This window comes from Octodon degus, unplaced genomic scaffold, assembly GCF_000260255.1.
Source record: "Octodon degus isolate 3935 unplaced genomic scaffold, OctDeg1.0 scaffold00012, whole genome shotgun sequence".
NCBI classification, from domain to species: domain Eukaryota; kingdom Metazoa; phylum Chordata; class Mammalia; order Rodentia; family Octodontidae; genus Octodon; species Octodon degus.
In genome coordinates, this window is record NW_004524588.1 from 7,155,906 (window position 1) to 7,174,149 (window position 18,244).

At 39.9% G+C, this 18,244-nt stretch overlaps 1 protein-coding gene across 1 annotated transcript in view; it reads right to left on the reverse strand.

Annotated features, from left to right (window-relative positions):
• Positions 1-7,497: 7,497 nt before the first annotated feature.
• The window catches only part of Slc15a5 (solute carrier family 15 member 5), a 101,422-nt gene continuing 90,675 nt past the window's right edge, over positions 7,498-18,244 (reverse strand). Inside the window, exons 8-9 of the mRNA XM_004626099.1 lie at positions 12,253-12,361; positions 7,498-7,645 (exon numbers count right to left, since the gene is read on the reverse strand). Of these exons, the coding sequence (XP_004626156.1) occupies positions 7,498-7,645; positions 12,253-12,361 (257 nt within the window). The remainder of the gene's footprint in view (positions 7,646-12,252; positions 12,362-18,244) is intronic.

Sequence of the window (18,244 nt, forward strand, 5' to 3'; positions counted from 1 at the left end):
GTAATGATAAAGTTTCTAGCACTCACTGTCATTGTAGGAAGCAGGCCTGTTGTTGAAGTGTTATTATTAATGAGAATTACTGCTGGACAGCTTGAACTAGAGGATAATTTATTCTCCGTGAACTTCTCATTGCAGTAAAATGGTTCATTCACTGCCACACTTGTCCATCTTGTTTGCTCCCATCTTTTAGCCATGGTTGGCTGCAATGAAAAAGGCAGAAAGGCACGAGCTGCACAAGGAACAAAAGTTTGCATTTCCAGAGATACCATGGAAATAGGTCCGTCCAGATAAATCACCTCATATAAGAGGGCTTGGGGAATTGTGAAAAACAGCCTGAGATGCTCAAGGAGGTCATGGTCAGTGTATCAGAATCAAGGCACCTACTATGTGTGAGTGATTAGAACCATGTGGTAATTAGTTTGTGTTAAGACATACTACCCTTCATCCATAACTTAAAGGAGGAAAGGGCTATTTTGCCTCATGTTTTGCTGTGCATGGTCCAAGTGACTTCAAGACAGGAACAGCGTGGTGGGAGATTCTGGCCCAGGAAAACTGTTCACATGATGGCAAAAAGCAGAGAGCAAAATAAGGAGCTGAGAAGTGAGGTATACCTTGCATTTCATGCACCCCGTGAAATGCCTCTGTTGACCAGGCCCCTCCTCCTAGTGAAAAGTCATCAATACTGGTGCCATAATCTGATCACCTTCCAAAATTCGCACCTCTGAACACATAGGACTTTGGGAAGTCCTTACAGATTTATACCATAACATTCCTTCCCTGGCTCCTGCAAGACTCACATCCATCTCTTTATTCAAAATACATTTAGCCCCTCTCTAAGAGTGGCCAAAATCTTAACAGTTCCAGCATTGCTGAAAAGTTGAAACCCAAAGTCTGAAACGCACGCAAAACTTTTAGCAGTGAGCCCTCTGAAAACCAAAAGTTAAATGTTTCCAACATACAGTAGCACAGGGCAAACATACTCATTCAAAAATGGAAAACATATGGAAAAGAAATTGGACTAAAGTGAGACCAAAACCCAGCCTGAAGAACATTATGTCCTGTAGCTTTGTGTGTTCAACACTCATGTCAAGCAGCGGCAAGTGGTCAGTCCCAGTGGCTTGGGCAGACCCACCCCTATGGCACTGCTGGTTGTCCCATTCATCACCTTTCTGCTGAACTGGTTTTGATCCTTGCCTGTGAGCTTCTCTCAGCAGATGTTCCTTGGTCCTGCCTTCTCCAGCTTCCTGGGGTCTCCAGTTTCTCTCCCACAGCTTTCTACGCTGATGCTCATTGCCTCACCTCTTAGACCCTCTTCTGAAACCTTGTGGGAGCCCCCATGACTCTATAACTTGTGCATTCTACATGCCTGTAAAATCAGCATCACTTGGATGATACCAAGATGTGCTATCAAACTCAAAGAGTAGTCAAGCCCCCTTCTATCATGGTTTCAGGGGTCTCTGAGTGGCCTAACTCTGGAACACTCTTTCTTAGTTTGTCTTGTGTGAACTGGGCTTTCTGAGGCTCTCTTCTCAAAGCAGTTTTTCTATTTTTCTGCTCCAGTTCTATAAAGGATAGGGGTCTTGCTGATTCTAGAGGTGTCCTCAAACCATTTTTCCTGTTGCCCTCATACAAAATACTTGCTTATTTTTAACGTTTCCAGTAACTGCCCTCTCCATAGCTCCAACTTTGCAGGCACTTTCTAGTATACTACTCTCTTTAATCTCAGTGTCCTGCAAAGTTTTAGGACATGGACAAATAAACAGTATTCTGCCAGAGTATAACATACATGACCTCTCACCCAGTTGCCAGTGGAGTCCTTATTTATAACCAAACCTCTTGAGTCTAGTCTTTACTATTTCATTTATATCAGCATTCTGGTCTTCTAAGCTCTGACTAGTGTCTCCTAACAAGCGTGGCTAGCAGCATTTTAGGGTTTGTCTAGTCAGCATCTTCAAATGATTCCAAACTCCTCCTCCCACAAAGCAATTCCAAAGGCTTCTAAATCATATGGTCACTTAAAGTCACAGCAATGACCACAGTTCTGTAGTGCCGGAGTCTCTTAGTCACTTTCTGGTTGCTGAGACCCAATATCTGACACACACAATTAAAAGCGGGAGATATATTTTGGTTTGTGTTTTCAGTCCAGAGCTGGTTCCAAATCAGACACAGCATGATGGAAGGGTATGGTGGAAGAGGGCCACTCACATTGTAGCCAGGAGGCAGAGAACATATGGAGGAATGGAGGAGGGAGATGTACTTTTCTCCTCAGTGAAATGCTTCTTCTGACTGAGCCCCACCTGATGGTAGCAAGTCTGCTGCAGCACCCCCATAATCTACTCACCTTCCAAAAGCCCACCTCTAAACAAATGAGGCTTTTGAAGGGACATTCTAGATTCAAACCGTGATACCACATTTGCAAATAACCCCTCACTGTGCCCACACTTGAAGCCTGCATGTACTCCTCTGACATTTCTAATAGATTTAAAATTCAGCATGTCCTCTTTTTCTCATTTTGCCTCAATAGATTGCATTGGGGAAATGAAAACTGTGATGACATGTATATTTTCTAGGTGATATCTTTTTATGGTAGGCATGATGCCATTCCCCTGAGTTTTGTCAAATCTTTGTCCCATTGATTCCAATTCTTTTTCACAATCTTTCCTACCTTGTAGCGTCATAGACTTGTGGCCTTGGTCTTTGCATAAATGTCATTATATGTGTTTCTCACCAGATACTTTCATGCTTACAGTCATTTGTCATAGGCTGTTGACTCATAACTATATTTATACGAGATTTGGTTACTTGCGGTTTCGCAGTCTTAAGGAAAAGCCTGATTCCCAGCTAGTGAATGGATTCAACCTGTTTGTGATGGATGATAGGTAAGGACGTGGGTGCCATTATTATTTAATAGTTAATAAAGTCTCAAAGTGAGCTTGTGACAGTGGGAAATGTTCCTGGTTGGTAACTAGAATTCATTCTAATACAGAGGGACCTTAGTGACCTGAGTTATCTTCTCTAACTTTACACGTAGTGGAAAACAGGGTTGGAGGGATCCAGGAAAGTCTGTGGAAATGCTAAAGAACAGCCTACTTGACCTCCTGTTCCCATCTTGTAGCTGTGACTTTTCTATGAGGAACACAGGGTCTTGACACAAAGCCCATACAACAATGCTCAAAAAATGTACCCACTTGTTACCACAGATTCTGAAACTCTGCTCTTGGAGTCATGTCTTTGGGGGAAGGAAAGGGAAAAGGTTCTTATGAAGAGAGAGGGAGGGGCAGAGCCTGGGGGTGTTGAACCTCAAGTAAATGCTGATGATCATGTCATATTCTTGTGTATTAAAGTGGAAAGGAGATGAAACCCACTGGGCTGAGGCCTTGTCTTCCTTGGAATTCTGACAGTATATAAAAGACTATTGTAGATTACAGTTACACCCAAGGTCAGCTATGTAGAGAGGATTTGCCCCCAGATTTTGCATCCAGAATCTGTTAGCCCACATCTTGACTCTATCCATACTGCTTGTACAACCTTTGGGAAGTTATTAACTCTTCTATGGTTTGCTTTCTTGCTTGTAAGATGGGGCTAACCATTGTACTTCAAGGGGTACTGTGATGGATAAGTGAGCTAATATACCACTACCTAGAACAATGTCTTGTACTTAGCAGTAGTATAGAATCTTCATAATTACTGTTTTGTTGGGCACCAGCTGCCAAACATTGAGCCCATTTTTATGAAGAGAGGGTGAAAAGGTCCTTCTGAGCTTGAGATTCATTCTTCCAGTGAAATAGTCTGGGTGGGTCTTCCACTGAGGTGCATCTGATGGCTGTAGACACCCAGAAGACATGCCCTATGCTGTGGGCTGAATGAGAGAGAAGAGATGCTAGAAAAAGGCTGATGTTTTGCTAATCATTTATCAGGGTCACTAATCTCAGTACAATCTTTTCCCTCCTTGTTCACATTTGGAAAATGACAATGCCTCACCAAGGTGACTGAGGATGAGGCAATATTGGTGATATTATGCTTGTTTGTGGAAGGAAGTGGCCCTTTAGAGATGGACAGACCAAGGTTCAAGTCTTGTCTGTACAACTTACAATCTCTCTAGCTCTCAATAAATCACTTAATGTCTCAGAATTACAAATTCTCATTTACCAAATGGGCCTGCTAAAATATGCCTCCTTCCTAGGGTGTGAGTGCTAATCAAATGTGATAATGTGTCTGTGACAGCAACTTGTAAGCTGTAAAGGGTGACATAGATATGAGTTATTATTAGTGAGTCCTTTAATGCTCTCTACAAGCCAACCTGAAATTTAGCAACACCTGTGTGCTGTCATCACTTGGCTGCTGATTCTCTTTGAGCTCTTTACTCATAAGCCGGCAAGCAGTGATTGTATGCTAGGTTCTCAGTGGAGGTGCTGTCTGACCATTGGCTAGCTGATTTGGAGTTCTAATGCAGTGGCTTTCTTCTCAGACAACAAAGGATCCTTCCTGGCAGTTCTCATCAATGATTATTTTTTCTCCTTTGATTTGTAAATCACATAATATTAATAGAACAGTTTTGGAATCATGGGCTGTTATTTGTTGCAACTGTTATTCTGATAGTTGATCAAAACACTTTGGGAAACTAAGAGAATTAGAGGTTGGCCAGGGAAGAATGAATGTTATAAATCAAAACTACCTGAAGGGGATATGAGAGGTAAAGGATTAAGCCAAGTTAAGAGATAATGAGGGAAAATAGCCAAGGAGCTTGGGGAAAAAAAATCTATCTCTTTTCAGGAACAGATATTTGTGTATTATTTTGTACTGTCAAAAAAATTGACTCCAGTAAAAAGCATTTTCACTTGTAAATTCAAGTAATAAGAATAGTTTTTTCTTTTTTTTGTATACAAGTTCAATGTAGGGACTTTTGCCTACACTAGATTGACGTCTTATAAGAAAAAAGGAAAGAGGAAAGAGATGTCATTGTCACTTGTGGACAGAATCAGATGGGGTCAGACCTGTGCTCTGCTAGTCTTAGAAAACATTTTCGAATACCTTGCCTTTCAGGTCTCAATCATGAACAGGAACAGAGTGTAGAGGCAGCTTCTTAGGGAGGGCTGCATTTTCTTAAGCTTTCACCACTGCTGAAAGCTGCTGCTGATGAGTGGCTGGCACCGACCCTTGGCACAAAGTGGCTGGAGTAAATGGAATGCTGTAGGGACGTGGAACTTTGTCATCACGGAGCATATTACCAGAGAAATACAGTGAGGAACCCAGCAGGCTTCTGCAAACAACGCATCCCTTTAAGTTAATTGGTGTTATATAGAAGCTGAAATGCTTCACTTATTTACAAAGCTACAGATTTATGTAAAGCAAAACCAATTACACTTAATGCCTAAACTATTCCAGGTGCTCAATGATAATGTTGCTAGGCACTAGAGAAGCAACTGCTGTGTGACTGTGTCCCGTTCCAATGGCAGCGCATGGTGTTCCTACCATTTAGCTAATCACAAGTGGCAACCCCGATGTGAGAATTTTAAGCTTTTCTGGTGTTTGCCTTGGGTCAAATTTGTCATTCTACAGATTTTTCATCTCATATAATGAACACTTTTTTCTACTATAATGCAGAAATTAGAGAAAGGCAAAATGGTATGCGTGTGTGTGTGTGTGTGTGTGTGTGACAAGATAAGGCAGATTTTCTAATAATGAGATTGTTATACCTTTAGGTGATGTGTTTAGAGGTTTCGTGATCTTTTGAGTGTTCATGACCCCAAATTGCAACGTTGGCCTTTGAACTTTTGTAGCAGGGATAGCTTCTAAGGATGTAAGGGTCTGCCCCACAGTTTTGCCAGGGAACAAATGTTGAGCAGTGAAGGATTTGAAAACATTTCTGGGAAGAGTTTGTGCCTGTAAGAGAGTTAGTTTTCTTTCTTGTCCTACAAAAGAAAAAAAAAAACAAGCAAACAAAAAATAGTTTGACTGAGAAACACCTGGTGCTTTACAGCTGCACTTTTGCAATTAAAAATGCCTGTCATATTGTGGAAAACTGCTCAGACTGCTTCAAAGCTCAGGGCCATGAAAGGACACCTTAGCACAGGCACACAGTGGGACACAGTTATGCATCCATGACTTGACACAGATAAACACGCATGCGCTGGTTACAGTACTATGTAAGAATGTAAACATGAGCTAACAACTTGTGTAAGAATTATACAGTAAAGATGCTGGTAGCACTCGCTCTTGCTCTAGCTCTCTGCTCTGCTCCTTGCTGCCTGCTGCTGTTGCTGATGTCTTGCACACAAGTGTTCTTTAATCTTAGGAACTCACCCGAGAAAATCTCCCTTGGGCCCTCTAAGCAGGCTGACACATACCTAATCAAGTTGAATAAATCTTTTATTTTACAGATCTAAGCTATTTTATGCATATACAGGAAGGTGCTGAACTGCACAGGTAGTTGCAATCGGGTGATAAACCTTTCTATCTCCAGCATGAACTGTTCAAGAAAGCACTCACTCTCAAATTTAGGGAACATCAGAAGCACTTGCTAGGGAAAATCATCAATTCCTGGGTCACAACTTGGATAAAGCTTTGGGCTCAAGTAACCCTCACAGGGGCAAAAGTATTCTTCAGAAGCATCTGGTCCTCAATCAAACTTTGATAAATGTTGTGACAAAGATACAGGATGTTAGTTTTATTTCATTAAAGTAACAAGTTTACAAATTTCTTGGCTTATAAAGGAACATGATTTTTTCAAAGTATATTTAAATTGGTAACCATGGAGACAAAAACGATGTCATGTGGGCTAGCAGATCTCTCTAAGCATCTTTTTTTGTTCCTTACTCCCTTCTCAGTATACATTTGACCTGCTATAATTTTCTTCTTTCCTTTAGCCACAAGAAATCTATCATCGACATTGACTTTTCAATTTCATCAGTACGTGGATAGTTTTTATGGATCTGTTTTAATAATAGTACTTTTGAATTCAGAGAAAATTTTTTAAATAAAGTTGTATCTTGATAGTATATTATCCAGGATAAAAAATCAAATATAGCAGAATCACAGTTGCTTATTATAATTTACTCACATATATAGAGGGTACGGTCACAATGCCTAGGATACAGTATAGGGTCAGCCTACCAGAAGAAAGAATATTACCATACTGTTCATTTTCCTGTAATCGCTGCTCAGAACTCTAAAAAATAGTCTTTTATGTTGCATGTAATGGTTAAGCTATTGTAAAAAGTTGTATAATATTACTGGCAGATAGTGAACTGTCATTTCTGGCTATAGAGTAATTGCCTAGACTCTGAAATTATTTTATTAATTTAGTAGATTGCATCTTAATACAAAAGCATAATAGCTTACTGGGAAGGTCATAATTTGTCTTTGTTAATGAAGTATACAGATTATATTTACCAAGTTACTCTTTTATATATTGATTCCTACTAAAATACATAAAATGTTAAATTGAAGTAAACAATGAATACTGTCTCCATAAGACCGGTAGAGGCAAATATAGTTTCATAAGGCTGTCTCCCCAAGATCAATACTTGAAGAAATTTCCTGTATACTGCCATAAACTTTCAGAGACTTTTCATGGAGAAGAAGTGTTTCTTCAAGATTATTTCCACTGATGTTCTGAGCATTAAAATGATTTAGACTACAATATCTAAAGAAAGAAAGAGAGAGAGAGATTTTCTTAGGACCAGATGTAGATGATTTCATAAATCATTTGCTTTTCTCCAGTGCTTGTCTGCCCTTTATGATAGGCTCGTAGATACTGGCACAACAACGATGATTATTTAAGAGCTCTGCTCACCAGAACAGTCTTTAAAATAGGACAAAAAAGCTTCCGTGCATACTAAGGCTCGTATAAGGACCTTTAGATGGTGCTGTCTTACAACCTGAAGTGAATCTCTTCCATGCCCACAGTGAGAAAGACATGGAACCCTTCGGCTTTACAGTGTCGTAGCTGCCAGGATTCATAAAGGCTCATCAGATTTACTGGGCTTTTGTAAATTTGGTTCTGAGACCACTGTTGGAGAAGGAGGCCATGCCTGTATTTCTAAAATGTTCACCTTCCACTCCCAGTGCAAGAAGGACTTGCCTTTCTGGAGTGTTCTCTAAGTACCAGGCACTGTGTTAGAGTGGGATGGAATCATCTTCATTTTATGGATTGGAAAACTGAAATCCCAAAAGGCAAACAACTTTCTTCAGGTTCATGTAAATAGCAGTTGATAGAGACAGGCTTTGGAACTAGAACTTGATTACTCCAAATCCTGGCTGCTTTCTGTTATGATACACTGCTCTAAAGAGACATTATTTTCTTAATCATATTGGATAAGATTCAGGAGGATAGGCATTTTAGAGTGCTTCCTTCCCTGTTTTGTTCGTGATGCCTGTTCAAGTTCCTGGTGTACAGCAGATAGTCAACACATATTTATTGAATATACAAAGGAATATGAGCTCTACAATATTATAGTCTTACCAAATGTAAGTCTCTGGGGTCAGACCTCTACATTTAGCTCATGAAGGTTTCAGAAAGGTAATTTTGCCTTTTTTGCTAAAAATAACTGGAAGAGAATGAAGGCTGGCTGAATAACTCTGGCTGTTTGTCTCTGATTTATGTTGCTTTTAACAATTGTTTGAAATTATACATAGATGATTACTGATACCTTTGGAACAATGAGTACAGTGAGGGACAGTGGTCATGTTATAAAAAACAACCTTCTCTTGCCCTTTCCCTCTGAAACAGCTCTAATTTCTTTTTATTTTTGCAACCATTGTGGGGTACATATTTATATTAAGCGCTGTAGATATGTTTACTTAAACTTTTCAGCAAGGGAAATACATTTTGTTTGCTTACTTCCTTTGCACCTAAATTGGAGAGTTGTGAGTATGATATCTCACTTTCAAATTTGATTGAGGAGGACTTCATTCGAGTCAAAGGCTCTGAAAGGTTTTTGCTTGTTAATGCAAGAGGTAAGTCTGGTATGCCACTTGGAGGTAGTTTTTAACTCTACTTGAGGTAGTGTCCCAGTGACCCTGAGAAGATTAATATGTTTCTAACAATTACACTGAAATTGTGTCACATTAATATAAGCTCAGTAGTTGAGTGCTCTTGGGTACAAACGGACTGATATTAACTGTACATTAGTGAGGATGTTTCATCACTTTCTTCAAAATATTGGGTATAAACATAAGCCAGGACTGCTCTGTTTTAGACACTTTGCCACAATGGCCTGGCTCTGAATAAATATTTAGGTTGGACAAAAATTGGATTGTGACAGAATATGTACTGAAATCAATTCTTAAAATTATAAATAACATATTTCAATAATATCATCTCTGGGACATGGGTGGTGTTATGGTTTGTGTCTAGTTATCTCCCCAAAGCCTCATGTAAGTTATGGGGTAGATGTGGCTGGCGGAGCACTGAATGGCTTGAGGGGCGGGGCCAGAGGACTAAGGCGGGGCCCGAGGGGCGGGGCCAGAGGTGGAGAGGCGGAGCCATTAAACTGGCTAGCCTGTGCTTTCTCAGAGATGTGCAAAGGATCATCCTGGACACTGCAGCACCTCAGCCTCTCCTCCGGTGTCTTGAAGCCTCCAGTAACTGTGAGCTAAATAAACCTTTCCTTCCCCCATTTTGAGTGTCTGGTATTTGTCCCAACAATGAGAGAAGAGTAACTAATACAGGTGGTTTCTCCTATTTCTTTGTACATTTACTGTATTCATCTAGAGAGGGGAGTCTCCATCTTCTGCATGCAGATCACAACAGGCTTCAGACACCTATGAGAATCTAATGCTGCAGTCGATCTGACAGGCACTCGGGGTCGGTAGTAACAGAAATGACAGGAGTTACTGGAAACACAGGTGAAGAACAGAACACCAACTGGTCCTGCTTATGGCCTGGATTTGGGTTCCCCTGGGCTATTTAGTCCCATATCTTTGGTTCCTCCAATCTCTGGTGCTTTTTCTATTTTCATTCTTCTCTGGACTCCACACTAGCATCTCTTCCTTATGTATAGGGACTCACTTGCTCAACCATCACAGAGCAAGCCTCACAATGGAATATTCTAATTTGAACATCAGTGTTAGTTCCATGTCACCTGGCATTTTACTTGGTTCAACTCTGTTCCACCAGTGCATGGAATACTGTTGAGCATGTTGGCTGAATGCATGAATGACTGAATGCCTGAGCTCACTAATTCTGGTTCTAGGGCAAGTTATACTTGAATTTAATCCATAATTAATGTCTTTCAGTTATGCCTCAGCATCACTTTAGAAGAAGAATTGTAAAAAGGAGAAAGAAGGAAGCAAAGGTCAAATCAAGGGCATTCATTATTATTATTATTATTATTATTATTATTATTATTATTATTATTATTGATAATATTGGAGACTTTGATCATCCTCCCAACAGCCTCCTGGCCCTATTACTGTTTTTTTTTTTTCTTGTGGAACCAGGGATTGAACTCAGGCCCTTGTGATTGCCAGGCAGGCAGGCAGGCTCTTATTCTACTGAGCCATCTCCCCGCTCGAATGAAAGAGGCTTAGTGTGGTTAAACAGTTGCTGAAGTTTATACAGCCAGTGCATTGTAGAACTGGCTTCCATTATACTGACTCTGGAGTCTGCCTTTTAAGCTATGTCATGAAGAAGGACAGGATTAAAAACTAAAACTGGGAGATAGTACAGGTGTATTAGTCACCTTTCTGCCACAGGGACAAAATACTTGATACCTGCAACTTAAATGAGGAGAGGCTTATTTTGGCCTATCATTGCAATCCAAGCTTGACTGCTTCAAAGGCAGAAATATCATAATAGAAGGGCATGATGGAGGAAATAAATTTGCCTAATTTGTGGTAGCCAGGAAGCACTGAGCAGTGGAAAAGCTGGAGAGTAAGGAAGGGTCCAGGGACCAGATGGAGTCCCAAAGGCCTGCCCTGTGACTCGTCCAGCTGCACACTGCAATGCCTTACTAATCTCATCGCTCTCCCTCAAGTCAGTCGAGTTGGTGGCCAAGAAGAGCCATCATAGCAGGTGTAGGTGCGTTGGGTGAGGAAATGGGCAGTGGACAGAGCTGTGTCTTCACTTCATCTTTCATTCCTGGATTTGTTTACAAAGCTGAGGAAATCCTTGTTGGCTTACTCAGCAAGACTCTTTGATTCTCTAATTTCCTTCCAACCTAAAGATGAGGCTGGCATTTAAGGAAATTATATATAATAGAAGATCATTTTGCTTTCCTATAGTTTGGAGGGTAAGAAGCATACAAATTTAGGGTGGTGCTAAGGCTTTGAATTTTGTCACCCATCTGCCTTGCACAGGGTATAAGTGTCTTCTGTCCTGGAGCATGTGCTTCACAAGAAAAGTAATATAGCTGAAGCTGAGTATTTGCTGATTTCCTTTGTAGTAAACTTTGGTATATTATACTACCTATCAAATGACTGGTGTACCAGAAGGGATTTGTTAGAAGCATAAAAGAATTTTGGCAAGGGAGAAGTGACAATGAGTGGGATGATTTATGACTAAATACATACATGAGTGAAACAAAAAGAGGAAAATGAAAATCTGTTTCATTTCCAGCAGTCACTGTGCTTAACGCTTGCTCAAAATTCTTTCCCAAACCCTTAAGAGGTTGGGATTATTGTTTACTTTTTTAAGTATGTGTATAAGAGATCCTCAGAGTGGTTAGGCAGTTTAGTCCAAGCATACGCCCATCTAAGAATATGTCAATGGGGGGGGGAGAGGGAGGAAGGAAGGTAGTAGGAGAGAGCTCAATAAGGCCTAATGATGAATGGATGGTAGATAATACATATTAAGCCACCGACTGGTCTCAGGTGATTGGCTAAGGGATTTTTACACAGTCTTTGATTGATCTTGAAATGCTCACTGTTGATTTAAAGGCCTCAATGAGATCCTAATCTCGAGTCACTAGATTCCTAGTTATTTGTTTAATGATATTTGCTTTTAACGGTAAAAGCATTCATTCTTATTATCAATATGGTCATTTCTTATTCTAAGTGATGCTAAATAATGGAAAAATGTCTCTTATTTTGTAACATGTTTCAAACTGAGTAAAGCACTATTTTATTATGAGGATCTATGGAAAAGTGAAGACTAAAATAAAATTTCTTGCTCTACATAATTTGTTAAATTTTTGTAATATGGTAATTTGTCCAGTCATGGTCTGTGGGGTTCTCATTGGCTCACTGGTGGTTTTCAGACCACTGTTTAATGGATTTAGAAATTGTGCATCTTACCGTACAGTTCCGTACCTCCGTGAGACACTCCAGAATCCCAGGACATTCAACAGTGTTAATGACGCCAGCAGGAAGAAGAAACTTTCTAAATTGCCTTTGTTTAATGTGTTTGGAAACCAATTGCCTGTTTGGAAGAAATGCAATTATTATTCAACTGCTGAATCACAAGTTTCAGTGAATATTTTTATCATTTCCCAATTCATAGAGCTTTATTCACTTCCATAATATATTCAAAGCAAAAACAAAACAAAAAAACTCATTTGAAACTTCATTGTTAAAACTCATTTAATTCTCTGATTGCTGATAAAATGATAAACAAAGTACCCTCAAATATTTTGAGGTTCAACAACGTTAGCAGGGGTGTAAAGGTTATTTTGATTATGCTATTAACTTGTAGGAGCTGTTTCTTTTATTTATTCTTATACACATAGTACTAGAATAGTGCCTAGGAGCCTGGGGGCTGTTTGATAAATGTGTACTCAATGAATGAAAAATATTTTCCATCATCGAATAGTCTGTTCACATATTAATTGCAATGCAATTGAGATAATACATGTAGATGATAGCTATTAGGTTATTTTGAAAACTTAGATAAATGCAGGATTATCTTACAAAATCACTGTTCCTATTGGTAAATTGCTTCACTCTCTGATTGGCATGGATATTTTCTTTTAACCTGGTGAATAATTCCTTCTACTTAACATCCTCTGATAAAGGATTCACGTTTCCTTATGATACTAAACTGAGTTCATATGCAACTATTCAGGATTCAAGGCAATTTAATTCACTCCTAAGTATTTACTTTTTCTTTGGATCTTTGCCATAATCTTCTCTTTTATCACATCAATATCTACACCTACATCTATGCACATACTCAAATTTTGTTCAGTGGATTTTGAGGTACTGTGATTCAATTATTACACAAATTATAATTCATTACATATATTCAACCCTTATTTTAGAAAATACTAGAAAAACAGTGGTGGTGTCTAGTATTGCAAGGTATATTACCTATACTTCGTATTATATAATATTTAAAATAAAAAGAATATGTCTTTATGAAGCGAGCTTAATTCAGTTGGAGTACTGAGTGAGTAGAATATTTCTGAAAATATTATGCATATGAAAACATGAACCAACCATCTTTAAACTTTCAAATGCCAGTGTTTTAGCATTTTCTTGCCCCTTTAAAGGAAAAACTCCTAAAATGCTTTGTAAAGATGAGTTTGGGGCCGGAGTAATCACTCTATGTGCCAGCAGAATTGATTTTCTGTGCCATCCTAGCCAAATGGGTTGTGGGTTGCTTTGTGAACCAGAAAATGTTTTTTGGCTTCTTCCTTGACAGTACATACTTTCAAGTGGGATCTAAATTAAATGCTGTGTTCAAGGTTGACAGTCAGCAAGTGCCTAAGTATGACAGCTACGATTTAGTTGTGTCACTTCCCACAGAAACCTGTTCTTCTTCTGTCATGTAACTTCCCAATGGCCATTAGTGTGGGTTAAATATGAAAATTATCTTGTGTCCATTATGGGCTTGAACCCATCAATAAAAGTTGGTGCTGAGTTGAGAGGTATTTTGGAAGTTCCACTACTTCATTTTGTTTATTTGCATTTGTTACAAAGGAAGTTTTCATTGTCTTGTGGCATTACCTGATGTCTCCATCTGGGGCTTAGATGAGTAGATTCTCTGAAGGTTGTCCCATCTGTCTGTCTCTCTCTATTCCAGATATTGTGTGCTCTTAACTGTGTGTAGGAACTAGATATTTGGTTGTAGTTGTACTTGAATGTGGGGAATTGTGATGGAGGTCAAGATAAGGTTAGGTAACATCCCAGTTATTTTCAGAAAGAATTAAATCATCCTGCTAAGCCTATTCAAATAGTCCTATTTTCTTTTTTTCTTGAATTAATATCCCAATCGTATTTCTGTCCTTTTCATTTCACATCAGCACTTTGCATGTCGTGCGATTACACCATTTTATTACCATGTTTCTCCGACTAGAGTGAGAGGAGTTTGCAAGGCGTATGTGAAGCCTAAGAATTAACATGACATTAATTCTTCTTGGAGCATGAATTTTGGTCCATAAGAGGTAATTGAAAATACTCTCTTTATATTATAACAAAGTCAGATGGGGGAGAAGAATATAAATTTTGTAAGTTCTTTAAAGGTAAAACATAATATTTCTAAGAGATTGTGCAATTACAGCAAATCCTATAATTGAGGAGACACTACCAGGTCCCCTGGGTATGCCAGCGTTCTTGTGTCTGTCTTTGGGGATCCTGAGGCTATCCCCAATGAGAAGCTCTGGGGCTTGGTCATGTGATGACAGGACAAGAGGCTGATGTGCTGAAAAGGTTGGAGAAAGGTAGTAGAAATTCAAAGGTCTACGAAAAACATTTTGAGCATGTGGCAATTTAAAAAGCAAAATAAAAGATTCACATTTCACCTACTAAAATTCCTGATAACACCCCATATTCTTCCTTAAATATCATTTTTTAAAAAAAGAATATCATTTTGAGTATTCAACTTTCTCCCTGATGCTGGTCTCAGGGTTGGGGATTTGGCTCAGCAGTAGATCACTTGCCTCGCAAGTTGGAAGCCTTGGGTTCGGTCCTTGGCACCAAAACCAAAAAATAAACCTCTCCTAAAAAATAATTCAACCAAAATAATGAAATAAAAAAAGACCAAAACAAACAAGGCAAGCGCATAATACTGGTCTCATTTAAATGCAACTCTTCCTGCTTTATTAAACTATAAATTAACGTTTTCTGTACATCTAATGTACATGGTTAACTCTAGGGTCAAGGGAAGGCATAGAACGGGACAAATGCCAGTGTCAATTTGGACAGAGTGATTCTTCATGAGACCTAAAAACTGCAGTATCCGTATAGAAATTGGCTGTCTAGCTAAAGAGACAAATTTGATATAGAAAGATAGAGAAAGAACATGGGCTTTGGGGCAGACAAACTTTTGAGGCCAAATCTTGTTTCCATTATCCCACAGCTTTGTTACTGAGCAAATAATTGGATTATTTAAGCCTCAGTTTCTCCTCTCTGAAATGATGGTGTTGACACCTCCTCACTAAATTATAATGAGAAGTAAGAGAGAAAGTGACAGCTAAGGGCTGGGCACAGAGCAGACACTCTGGAAACATTAGCTCATCACCGCCTCCTGTCCTTCTTGAAGGCAGCTCACAAAAATCAGGTAACCTGAACTTGCTCTCGAGCTTGTTTCCTGTCAGATATTTCTTGTTCTGTGGGCCATTTTTTTTTTATCATTATCCCAGGACTGGTTGTAAAATGTTCCATTTAACATTGTCAGTTGACTCAGCTCTTAGGTACTATAACTTTATTTTAGTAGCTTATAAACTTTTATTGTCGTAATTCACACTTGTGCCATTTTTCATCTGACATTTCTAGGAGCTGGTTGAAATCAAGAGCATCCTTGCAAAGGGAGACAAAGTGAGGACTCTAGGTCTAGAATGAAGCTGGCTAAACGCCTCCAGAACTCAGCTTACGTAAGCAGGAAGATTCACAACAAGAGAGAAACTGGGCCACGGACAGGGCCGGCTGGCTTGTTCACTACATGGCTCACAGGGAGCTGGGTTTTCTACCTTATTAAGTGTACTATTAGTGTAGCCAACCAGTTAGTACCGAGTATTAGATCACTGCAGTTATAGAGCACTCATAAAATAACCTTCTTCAGAATTCTTTTAAATAGCTTTTGCTCATCTTGATTTATTTATTCATTTGAAAATGATTTTAGGGGAAATTTTTTCTCGTGCAAGGAAGTGCACATTCCAAGTTACTTAAGAGAAGATCACAGATTAGTTAGGGATGGTCTGACAGTAAGGATTAGACTTCATAGATGTTAAGTGAAGTGTTTCTATTTATCTTGAATTACTGTGGTCATTGTAGGGACAAAAAGACTGTAGCATCCTATGGGCTAGTTGTTTTGTTTTACAAATAAAATAGTGCTGGCAAGTGAAGCAGCACTCAGCAGAGTCCTCATCTCCCCACACTTCCAGCAGTAACATAGGCCCTGGCTGGGGCCCGGAAATGACCATTACCATTTCCTTCAACAGCTTCTCAATGGCTTAAGTGTATGTGGATAGTGATCTTTCAAATGCCTTATCTCAATTGGTTTCTAAAACCCCTAATACCACCTTTCTACCCAAACCCTGGGGCTCTCCTGCAAGTGACCATGGGTTTCTTAGCATAATTTAAACTAAATTCAAAGCTTTTGCATCTCAATACAGAAATATATATGGTGATAGTATAAATAACATGAAATGGAAAATAGAAAAGCAAAATATACTTTATTGCTCTCTAAATTTCCTATATTCTATAGTCTAAGATTTCACATCTTTGAGTGAAATCTTTCACTGCCTTGATGTCTTTGAGCCTTATGGGGTACCATAGTCTAAATGCATGTTTTCCAGTTCTTGTTAGACATTCTCCCTACTTAGAGGCAAAGTCTCCTCACCTTCGCCAGGTCAGCCACACTCTACTGAGGTCTCAGCCAGACTTCTCTTCCCTGCTAGCCCTCAAGATTAGCGGAACAAACCTGTCTTAGTCACTTTTCTCTCATCAATGAGACAAAATACTTGCCACCTAAAGTTAAAGGGTGTACTTGAGAAGTTTAGAAGTTAATAAAGTGACTCAGCAGGGAGCCAGGATTCTTACTTTTAAACATCGTCATCCTGTGCAAGAGGAGGTCATGGACATTGCGGGATTTCTACACCCCCAGCCCAAGGGTAGCTTGTTTATAATATAAGAAGGGGAGAGGGGCTTGCTAGAGGCTGCATCTGCTGCCCTTCCCTTTGCTCTTTGCTGTTTTCTACTGCCATGAACTGCTGCTCTCTGCCATGTGCCACTTTGCCTGGGAGCCAACTGAGTAAACTGAAACCTCCATTAACTATGAGCTAAATAAACCTTTCCTTCCTTCATTTTGGGTGTTGGGTATTTGTCCCGGCAAGGAGAGAAAAGTAACTTGAGAAAAAGGATAGAAGGTTTATTCAGCTTGCAGTTTGTAGAGGCTTCAGTCTGTCATTGGCCGGCTCCAAGGCAAGGCAGGCTGGCAGACAGGCATCACAGAAGAGAGAGAGTTTATGGTCGGCAGATGGTAGCAAAGCAAGCAAGGCACCTTGGCAACTTCTTTCTGCCCCTTTTGTACTCTATCTAGGCTGCTGGGACTAGGGCAGTACCAAACCCACCAGTGGCCTAGTTTCACGCACATCCTTAATCTCAGAATCACACACTCTAGGTTCAACTTTTGATGAAAAAGCCCCTTCTATGACTGCATGAGGCTTTGGCCCCATCTAGGCATCAGTCCTTCTGTGGGACCCAGGGGTCACCACAGCCCATCACATCCTTCTGTGGGACCCAGGGGTCACCACACCCTTTTGCTACTACAAATACTGGGTCTTCTAGCCTCTGCTTATTTTCTTTATTCTGAGTGCAGCATTCAAGTGGCCCACACTGTGAGCTGTTTCCTCATCTCTGAATGTATGTGACTGATGAGCAGCTCTTGTTTTCATGTGCCTAGTGTCAAGAGCATGTTTTCTGCCATTTAATCTTGTTTTGGGAGGGGGTTCAGAGTACCTTCCTCATCAGCAGAACAGATAGGAAGCGATCAGAGCATACCTTGTCCACAGAAACCAAGGTTAGGTCTAGGCACATTATTGTTGTTGGTAGCACTGCTGAGAGGCTTCATTACTTGGGACCTTCCTTTATCAGTCCTGCCCTGCCCTTCCCTGTCCCCTCCTCTCTCTTTCCCTTCGCTCCAGTCCTTTTCCTGTCTCTGTCTCTGTCTCTGTCTCTCTGCCTCTCTTTCTCTCCCCCTCTCTCCCGCTCTCTTCCTGTTTCTCTCTGAAAGGAAAAAGGCTTCTCCCAGAAACTCCTTCTGCTTCAAACCTCTATCAGGAAGCCCAACCCCATGACACCACAGGATAGGAAGTAGTGGGAATAGAAAACAGTCAAGGCAACCTACATCCAAGAAGTGTCCCCT